The 10,703-nt window shown below is 43.2% G+C and overlaps 1 protein-coding gene across 1 annotated transcript; it reads right to left on the bottom strand.

Moving 5' to 3' along the window:
- Nucleotides 1-1,027: 1,027 nt before the first annotated feature.
- On the bottom strand, nt 1,028-10,629 carry oma1 (OMA1 zinc metallopeptidase). Its single transcript, XM_029430521.1, has 8 exons — nt 9,784-10,629; nt 7,985-8,213; nt 7,137-7,310; nt 6,874-6,981; nt 5,408-5,536; nt 5,056-5,130; nt 4,523-4,672; nt 1,028-2,576 (listed from the first exon to the last, which is right to left on the bottom strand). The coding sequence occupies exons 1-8, from the start codon at nt 10,167-10,169 to the stop codon at nt 2,232-2,234; spliced, it is 1,596 nt and encodes a 531-aa protein (XP_029286381.1). The 5' UTR covers nt 10,170-10,629; the 3' UTR covers nt 1,028-2,231.
- Nucleotides 10,630-10,703: the final 74 nt, after the last annotated feature.

Below are 10,703 nucleotides of genomic sequence, written 5' to 3' on the forward strand. Positions count from 1 at the left end.
AGCAGTAGGCTACAATTACTCAGCGCAGTGTGTGTGTGTGTGTGTGTGTGTGTGTGTGTGTGTGTGTGTGTGTGTGTGTGTGTGTGTGTGTGTGTGTGTTGTATCACGCTCATTACAATTACCTCTGGGTGTGAATGTGTCATCTGTTGCCTGCTCATGTTCCAATTTCTCTCCGACTGGAGAGGGAGCTGCATCCAGATGCTTCAGTTGTGTACACACAACAATGTGACCAGGAAATGGAAAGTCTCCGTTATGAATGAGAGCTTTGGAAAAGGTCAAATTAGTGTGACCAGGAAGAGCAACAGAGTAAGACATCTCAGCTTTATTTACGCTCTTCTTCTGCAGCAGAACGCACGAGGAGGGCAACGCTCAAAAGGGAACTTGGATGTTGCAATGATCTTTAATACTGAAATATCACTCTTGTGGCAAGAATCAGGAACTTGATGAACTTGAACAGCAGGCATTACAAAAGCACTGCGGTGAAACTAACTGATGGGAATTCCAGTAGCTTTCATTTCTGTATGAGATTTCCAAACTGTACATCTCTCTGATCAGCTGTGAGCCACCAAGGAGTTTTCCCAGGAGCCTGGCATCAATAAGGAACTGCTACTACTGTTGCTACCATACATTCACATTCCCACACACCCACACACCCACACACTCACACTTTTGAAGAAAGCTATACCTCAGTCTTATTTTTAACCCCCTGTCTAATTGTTTGGTGTTAGATTGGGAGGGTTTTGGAGTTGTTATGCAATGTCACAGATTGATCATTTCCTCTTACTCTCACACATTCAAACAAACACACACACACACACACACACACACACACACACACACACACACACACACACACACACACACACACACACACACACACACACACACACACACACACACACACACACACACACACTCTCTACATTGTGTTTCCATAATCCTCATATCTGCTGTTGATCATTTTACATATTTGATCCGCTTGAGTTTGAGGGCATCATCAAAAAAGCAAAAATACATTTTTGTCAAGTTTTTATTCTTTTGTTTGCCAATTGCAAACAGAGCACGTTCTTGTGGAGTTATTGATATGCAAACACCAATATCCCCCTTGGCTTTTTATTGCACATTTTTGTACAAATCCTATCACTGGCCACTTATTCTAATATAGACACAGACTCTAATATAGACCAACACCGCTTGCAGTAAAACAAAGCCTTCCACAGCAGGTAAGAGGATGGCTGTCTGATGCTTTGTAAGCTGATGCAGACCCTAAACCTGAAATGCATGACACAAATAAATGATTTTATCCTATATGAAAACACAGTAGTACTTTCTTGATTTCACAGTTTAACCATGTGTTCTTCTTTGTTCCTTTTACTGAGATATGAACCATAACTGTTCTCCCCTCTTCATTGTGCGACTGCTCCCGCAGGCTGTTGTTGTGAATGAGAATGTTTTCTCAGTCAACTTGCCTTGTTAAATAAGATTTTACAAAATCCCATGAAAGATATCTCAAAGCTTGACGATGGATATTGGCATTCCTTTGCAGAAGGGCTATGTTTTAAAACCTGCAAACAACACGGCATAAATTTACACCATTAAGTCCCTCAGGGTGGAGAATGCATAAAGTGCTGTGTGTGTGGCATGATAATGCAGTAGTCATAATTAGAATGTAGATGTCCTCTGCCTGCTACCATGGACAAATCATCCGACATGCACACACAAAGTGCTTACTCTCCTCTGTTGCCATGTGTCAATGAATAATGCACATATTAATCTGGCAATGTATGGATGGGGGCTTTACTAAGATTCATTCAGCATTTCCCTGTTCGAGGTTACCTAATTAATGTGGCATCTTTGTAGTCACTAGGCATGGATAAAATTCTATAAAGCCCAGTCAGCAGGGTGTTGCAGTAAAGGGAAAGGTTAAGAGGGACCTTGATTTCTTTTTTGAGTTTTTCCATTAATTTTCCTCCAAAGCCACTTATTTTCACAGTACCGAGCCCAACTCCATCATCGTGCTGGCAAACAGAACGAGTCTCTGGTGCAGACAAAAGGACTAACCCTAACCCTCTCTGTGAGCTTTACCACTTACTGTGCACCCGGTGTCTCTAAAATGTAATAGACCATGAAAACCGACTTTTAGCAGCAGTAAATAGTTCAATGAATATGCTAACTGACCAATATACCCGTCTGTGGAAAAACTAGAAGTTTGGGAGGGTTTAACACCCCTGTCAGCCGGTGCTCTGCACCACAGGCTGGGATCCTTCTCCCTCAGCAGGAGCAGGGACAGACGATGCTGCAGCTAACTCTGAAGCTATTAATGGGACTGGGCCTTTCATTTCTTGATCCACATTTGGGGAATGAAGGAGGGCAGTGTGGGAAAGCAGAGACGCAGGCAGTCCAGTGAGGACTGAGACCGGACTGTGGGGCAGGTGGGGCTTGCGTGCCCCTTCTGGCCCTCCGCGCCCCTGGTTCTCAGCGATTTCCAGCATCACACGGACACTCTTGGCAAAGACGGCACGAGGGTCAGACGCAGGTAGAGCAGGGCAGACGCAACTCTCCCTCAGCTCCAAAGCCTGGACAGAGACAAAGAGAAGAACAGATATGAAGCCACACTCATACTGCGTGTACTAACTTATCACAACTTCAGACAGGAAGTTCATTAACAACAAATCAAACGATGGATATGGCAGGTCTATGATAAATGTCTTTGTTTGTGTAGCGGTGAGCCATTAGTTTTTTTTGTTTGCAGTGTAGTAGAACAAGACATCAGTTACTTGTTCTTTGTAATTTGTAGATATTTCATCAAAACGCTGCTGTGAACTAAAATGAATGAAGGATCAAAGACAAACAAACACAACAAAGACACTGAAATAAACTGAATCAACAAGACTAGTACATCCATTCCATTGTAGCAGCTCTGTCAGGCCATACTAAAGGACTGTGGTGCTTTGGGCAATTGTTAAGATATGTTACCACAGACCACAGTAGTGAACCGACCGACATACTGACATTGCCATGCTACATATCCTACATATAAATGCTGTTAGCATGGCTATATGGCTAAAGATGCAACCTCTCTTCTTTAAATCATTCCCATACAGGTTGGATAAGCAGAGCTGATAGGAACAAACACTTCCCAGCAGTTAGAGATATTCTCTCTGTCTGTTTCACACACCCACACACACACACACACACACACACACACACACACACACCAAACTCATTAATCTCTCTACCTACAAGACTCATACATACGTGCACTTGGCTTCCCACTCAACAGGCTCTCCCTCTGATGCTACCAGGCGACTTAATGCGCTTTGCTCAAGGATGATGAGCGCACTAGTGGAGGCAGAGTGCCCTCAGAAAAGTCGGGTTAAGTAGCTCGATGCTGTCACCTCTCGCAAGGTTAGAAACGTCACATTATGCACCACTTTCAGCCGACTGAGATCGGCTGTTAACTGGCTCATATGTGCTGCCATGCTGAATTGAACTGTTGGGTGTGAGGAAGGTATATACCAGAGAGTTTTCTCAGCACACACACACACACACACACACACACACACACACACACACACACACACACAATGCAGGCCCATGAATCCCCAAACAACAGTCTTCATCACTTCACTGCCTGTGGCTGCAGCCTGGCCTCGACAACGACTGCTGCTAGAGGTCAATCTACCACACAGGGATATGATGTGATGCACAGGCACAACAAATAACACACACATAGAACATGTACACACACACACACACACACACAACGACACAGGCACCTGATGGACAATTAGTGGTTTACCCATCTGTTCATCTTTTGTGCTTGGAGCATCTGACGGTGTACCAACAGTCCAACTCGTGCTCAAGGTTACATTTTTAAATTCTCTCTCTCTCTCTCTCTCTCTCTCTCTCTCTCTCTCTCTCTCTCTCTCTCTCTCTCTCTCTCTCTCTCTCTCTCTCTCTCTCTCTCTCTCTCTCTCCTATAGAAGTTGCTGTGTTAACCGCTTGTTGGTTTCCTCCTTGCCTTCAGATACCATTGATTGTCTTGCCACAGTGCCTGCAAAGTGTGTGAGCCTGTGAGATCGAGCTGCTACCGTGGGGCTGTTTTCTTTCAGTTCCTCAAAGACATTTAGCAAAGCAGGCATCCCGGCTCCTGTGTGGCAAAATGTTTTTCCTGTATTCTTAAGACCTTGCATCTTTTCCTCTCCTCCCCGAGTCTCTTCTTCCTCTCTGCCTGCCCTCCTCGCCACATGTCTGCAGGTAGTTCTCCATCTCTCCAGACGGTTCATTAGTTCCATTAAGACTCCTTCCAACAGCTCCTGAAGCTACACTGTTTCTCCAAAAGAACACACAGGTGTAGGGCTCTCTCCTCACACATCGATCAAAGAGTCTTTTACTTTAGATAAACACATGAATCAGAGCAGCAGGAATGTGCTTACTTATATAATTGAGGTCAGAAAGAAACCTAAGAGCTACCTATGCTGTTATTTGAAGTGAGCAGGGATATTGTGTGTGTCTGTACCTGTGGTATGAGGCGGTCCAACTGAGTGAGTCTGTTCCTGTGCGACGGGTGTGTGGACAGCCACTCGGGGAAGGTGGGCTCTCCTGTCAGCTGGTCTCTGATTTCCATTTGCTGCCAGAATACGGGTCCTGCTCGCACATCTGCACACGCCTGGGAAGGACACACACACAGAAACGTATGCATTGTTGGGTGTGCCATCGCAACACAACATGACAAATACACCTACTCTCCTTGTGGGTACTTTTTCACACACACACACACACACACACACACACACACACACACACACACACACACACACACACACACACACACACACACACAATGTGGCATCCCTCAGTCTTGTGCTGAGATTAAAATCCTCACTGACTAATCCTCAGAGTTTGGTTTAGTTTGACAACAGTGCCCCCTAGTGCCCTGTAGAAATATTACATGGTTTACAGCTACCAGACTGAAATCCTTCCCCACTTCCTAATGATGCCAAATCTGTGGAGTGTTCCTTTAAGTAATAACAAAACGGAGATGATTGATACCTTCGCAGCCAACTGCAATCCGACTTGATCGGCTTCAGCCTCCAGTTTCCTACTGAAGGGACGGCTGAACATCAACTGAGGGAGAGACAAATGATAAATGTAGTGAGATTGTACAAACTACAAGATTCATACACATTTTTCCTTTTGGACTTCATTATCAAAAGTCCAAATCTATTCCAGTGCTCTAATTGGACAGATTCACAATAACAATGTCACTACACTTGCCTGTTTAGTGAACATTGTGGGCAGAATGTGAACAAATGTGATGTTTCTTCTATTGAGTGAACACCAGGAAAGTACAGCGGTTATAAATGGGTAACATTAGAAGAAGAAAAAATGGAATAGGTCTCACCTGAGAAAGCTTGTTCTGTACCCACTGTCCCAGCAGAGCCAGGCTGTCTTGAGGACACATGGCCCAGATGGCTGTCAGCAAAATAAGGGACAGCAGGTCCACGACATGAGACAGACTGGCCTGTTCTGCCTGGGGGAGGAGGGCAGAGGGACGTGGGATGACAAGGAGACGGTGACAGAGACAAGACAGGAATGTAGAAATTGAAGAATTGGGGTAGAAGATAATATGATAGGGAGAAGAAAATAGAGGTGAGAAGTTGTTGGGAAGGTGAACAAGGCAGCTGGAACATATTGATTGTTCCCATCTATTTTAGTGGAACTTTCACGCTGTAACAGATTTAGAGGGTTTTAACAGCCAATCCAATAGAGCACACCTACTGGGTAATACCAAGCTCATCGATGTTCATTCCCTTCATCTAATTAAAATCTCCTTCAAGCATTTCCTCTGAGGACGTTTAGAGTCTTGAAATACCCGCAACTGCATTAGACACTTTCTTAGAACAAGAAGAATGGGCTTTTGTAGCCAAAGTACAAACAGTCATCTGTGGAGAATGAATAAAAGCCTGCAGTGCTCGAGGTCGACAGGACTTTGGTCGTCACAGCGCAGACAGGATTAGTGAGCGTTTGGAGTCGATTGTCAGTGAGTCTTTATCACAGGCTGATGCAACAACACTGCAACTGGTGCCACTTCGGCTACTACTATACTTCTGAGACGGAGTGATGGGGGGGCTGATGATGAATCGTCAGGAGATCTGTGTATAATGCACATACCTACAGGAGATCCACATACATATTTTACAACCTTGTGTGGGAGAAACTTGGAAGGCTTCCAGCGTTAACTTCTACTCTGTTTGCCAAGGGCTTTTAAATGACAACTTTGTTCTTGAACAATATTTGCACTTTCCGTGTTTTCAATGACTCATCCTGATGCACGGCAAGGTCTGCTGCTACCAACTACGCATCCCAGTGTCAGCTTACTGCATACAAAGTGTTTTGTACACGGCAGCAAGTCATTCTCCACGCAGCTAAAGTTTCACTTGTTTTCTGCATAAAACTCAGGAGTGCATTTAAATAGTTTGAATCCCTCAAACAACTGCAGCTTGCATTGAATGAATGAAAGCACATGATGAGAGAATTCTTTCTGTAAATAAGTATAATATGGTATGATTACCTGCCTATTGCATAGCTGCACTAACAGGGCCTGTTGCTACTGTGCTGTGAGGCAGTAGGAACAAAATGCCTGCCAAGTGGGTTGTCAAGGCAAACTCCTGAAAGGATATCTTTGAAGAATAAGGTGATTGAGTCCAATGTCAGGTCAAGTATATACAACACATGTTATGATAATATACTGTGTGGTGATATAATCGTAGAAACTAGGACTGTCCATATGCTCATAGAAATCAGTCAATCAGCATGACAAAAGCATTAAACAAAATGATGACAATCTGCAGAGGGCGATGTACTTACAGAGTGCCCCAATATAGCGTGAGCCATCTCGTGTCCCAGGACAATGGTGAGCTGGTGAACATCCGCCACGGCGTCCAGCATGCCCGTAAAAATGAACACTTTCCCATCCTACATAAAAGAGAGTACAATGCAAGTCATTTGGTGTTTAGAGATTTTCTTCACAGGTGTACAAATAATCCTCACATTTGACTTTCAGGATGCTATGAAATGATAATACGACACGAAGGCATCTGTAATTCTACATCCGTCTTTCTTTTACTGACCGGTAGGACGAAGGCATTGACGTTGGGACTTTGCACCACGTGGACGCTCCAGGAGACTTCAGACACATCAGGGATGTCCTTGTTTCTTTCTGCCAGGTGCTGCACCAACCGCTCCACCACCTGGTGACGGGGGTCAGAGACTGGAACCAGCATCTCTGCAAACTCCTCCATGTACTGAAACAAACACACACACACACACACACACACACACACATTTAAGCATTTTAGGAATCATTTTATTGGCTTAATTTTTCCATATGCTAATATTGTATCCTCCCCAATGTCAACTTACTTGCCATCACTGTTTTCATATCAAAGAATCTTGTTTGTGAAAAGGATCATTTGTAAATGTTTCCCAACAATTGTACCCCACGGGGGAGGCTACTTCTGCAGTGGTGAGTTTGGGAGTAGCTTAAACTTCTTTGAAAAAAATCTATAAATATAAAGACAGTCAGCTATAACACCTGATCACCATGTGAAAGAGTGCATGAAAACCTTTAGCAAGTGCGCAGAGAAATTGAAACACAAACCTAAAAGTGGCTATAAGAAAAATAAAAGTAATGTAGAAATAACTCAACGTTACGGGTTGCAATGGCTGAGAGTAAAAGATAAATGGTTGTAACTTCCAACTTATTCTGAGTGGAAGTTATGAGCATGTGACCATCATTAACATTCACAGCTCAATTTTATACTTTATATCATGAATAATTAATATCTAGTTTATTATATTCAAATGATCATGTTTGGAACATTTCAAGTAGATAGTAGGGGTACACACACACACACACACGCACACGCACACACACACACACACACACACACACACACTTTCTCTCTCTCTCTCTCACCGCCTCTGAAGTCAGAGCTGCCAGTTCCATGTACTTCTCTCTGCTGAACACCAGGAGGCGGGTCCGTCCCGTCACTGGGGACTCATCCAGGTGGGTCAGGAGAAGGAGGGCAACAATCACCATAGCAACGCCTGCTCCTCCTGCCAGATGCCAGCGGTGCTGCCGGACCCATTCGCGCATGAGCTGCCGGCGGTTGGCTGGTAGAGCCAGCCACCACTTCCTTATACTCCTGTACACAAGAGGAAGACTCATATACTGCCCTATCGTGGTAAAGAATGAAAGTAATATTTAAATCTCCTTTCATGTCTGGATAATGTGCATGTTTGGAATTTAGTAGAAAATGCAAGAATCACCGAGATCTCAAAATAGGTCTGGCCAAGAAAGTAGCTTCAAAACATTCATAAAATATGTTCACAACACAAAATGTTGATGGAATTGTGTGTGTGTTTTCCCAGAGGAAAAAGCTGAATATTAAAGTAGGCCAAGACTTTTGAAATAGTGACTAAACAAAGGGAAGTCTTTGCAGGGAGTTCCATGATGGGGGAGCTGAACGTGTTTCCAAATTCAGTTTTCTGACCCAAAATACAACCAAATAAATTAATGATGCCTCGCTGATAGTGTGTGTTTTGGAGCCGTGTGTGTGCCAAATGACACTATCACGGTCAGGCCACTTCAGTGATTAATTTTTGCGAGTCAAATTGATTTCAAATTAGTGTAACAAGACATAACAAATGAGACAAGACAGAACACGACGAAACACAAAGGGTGACTTGACATGGTTGACATGACAGGATGAGACTATGCATCGAGTACATGTCAACTGCAACAGAGTTAGGGCTGGACAATATAGTGATTATATATCAATATTGTGATATGAAACTAAATATCAGCTTAGATTTTGGATATCCTAATATATAGCACCAATAGTCAATCCTACAATATTGTTGCAATATCGATCGAGGTATTTGGTAAACAATCTCGTAATATTGAATTTCTTCCATATCCCGCAGCCCAAGATGGAGTATGAATTGAAACTGTTATGTTGATGTGGGGTGTGTGTATTAGAGAAAAAGCAGGCAGTCTGTTGTGAAGTGTAAAGGACATTTCCAGACCCAATTTAACAGAATTTCAAAGCATTATTTAGTTTGTTGCCTTGTAGGAGAAATTCTTCAAAAATATTGAGAGATGCTAGTTCTCTTAAGAATTACAGATTTGCCTTACATAGCATCAGTTAACCAATGCTGACCTCATGACAAGGGAGATTTAATCAGTCATTCACCTTTGCCCTTCCTCAGTACGATGGCCTTTTACTGTTACCTGTCAGGTGACTCTCATCTGATGTCTTTACAATTTAAACACAGTGAATAACAGAGGCATCAACAGTAGGTAATTACAAAGAGATCCTGCATGTTGCTCTGGTCTGGTGAGCACTGTATGCACCCTCTCTACCTGTGCCTTCTCTTTCCTGTCACCTATGCCCCTGCATATACATCCCTGTGCATCTAATGAACACCACCAAATGTCCCAAAAACATACTGCACGAGATATCTTAACAATAATGTCATGCCAACAATAAACATAAATGGCTCTTACATGTAGGGTTATGAGTGTGTGTGTGTGAGAAAGCGGCAGGGGGAGTGGTTAAATAAAAAATGTTAAGAGCAAAAACAAGGGGGAATAGAAATGAAATATGTGAATGACAAAATGGTAATGCATGTTTAAAAAAAATGTAATTAACAGAAGCATGGCAACAATGTATCAATATTTCTGTATATTAACAGCTCCAGTGTGTTTCCTACCTGCCCAGTATTATAGCCACGAGCTTCTGGAGAGGTTTGAGCAGCAACCATATTAGAGGAGCAGGCAGGGCCCTCAGGGGGGCTGAGGTGTGGAAGTGGTGTCCCCACTGTGTCAGGACAGGACCAGAGTGCAGGGCTGAAGTGGGTTTGAGATTAATCCGGAAACACGCCGTCCTCCCATTGCTACAGAATAAGAGAGGTGGTGCAGTCGGAGTTTCTCTGAGGTGAACAGACTTTGTTGTTCTGTGACAGCTGACATGAGAGGAGAAGTGTGTCTTCTTCACATGATGTCCAGCTTGTTTGCAGACCTGGAAGTTTCGTGCCAGATGTGCAGAAAGAGAACAGAAGCGACTGCTCCTTAAAATATTAACACAACATAAAACCATTGTCCTTGCTGGTATCAAAACACTTCCTGATCCACTTCTCTGCCCGGTCTTTTGCGACTTCAGACAACGACAACACCTATTATCTAAGAGGGCTGTACGTCCTCATCTTACTGTAGAAATGATTGTCATAGGACGTTACCGTGACCTTTTTATGTAATTTTACTTAACCTCTTTAATTTCATATCGAACAACTGTTCCCAGCTGCCAATGTCATCGCTACCGGTGGACGCTAGCTACAAGTAACCTTGTAACCACTATCCAACAGATGTAGACTGAAGTGTTTGTTTCGCCTCTAAAGTTTATTTTACTATAACACATTAACACGTCGAGTTAAAATATGTTTTAGTTTCCTTGCGAAGCGAAACATCAGAACTTTTAACAACAGACTGAACGGAACTTTGGTTGTTATGGTATTGAGATGGTCCTTCCAAAATGATTCCCCCTCGAAACAACTCCGCGCAAAACGTTCCGGGCGCACAATATTCAAACCGGTATGTATTTTTGTATGTATATATTTTATGCATTTCTATTTTA

Source organism: Cottoperca gobio, chromosome 4, assembly GCF_900634415.1.
Source record: "Cottoperca gobio chromosome 4, fCotGob3.1, whole genome shotgun sequence".
Lineage (NCBI taxonomy): Eukaryota > Metazoa > Chordata > Actinopteri > Perciformes > Bovichtidae > Cottoperca > Cottoperca gobio.

Excerpts from the sequence above, each read along its gene's own strand:
- oma1 (XM_029430521.1), bottom strand. The coding sequence starts at position 10,169 with ATGGTTTTATGTTGTGTTAATATTTTAAGGAGCAGTCGCTTCTGTTCT. Across the intron at positions 7,311-7,984 it reads CAGCTCTGACTTCAGAGGCG|TACATGGAGGAGTTTGCAGA; the intron begins GTGAGAGAGAGA and ends TGTTTGTTTCAG. Across the intron at positions 6,982-7,136 it reads TCAATGCCTTCGTCCTACCG|GATGGGAAAGTGTTCATTTT; the intron begins GTCAGTAAAAGA and ends TCTTTTATGTAG.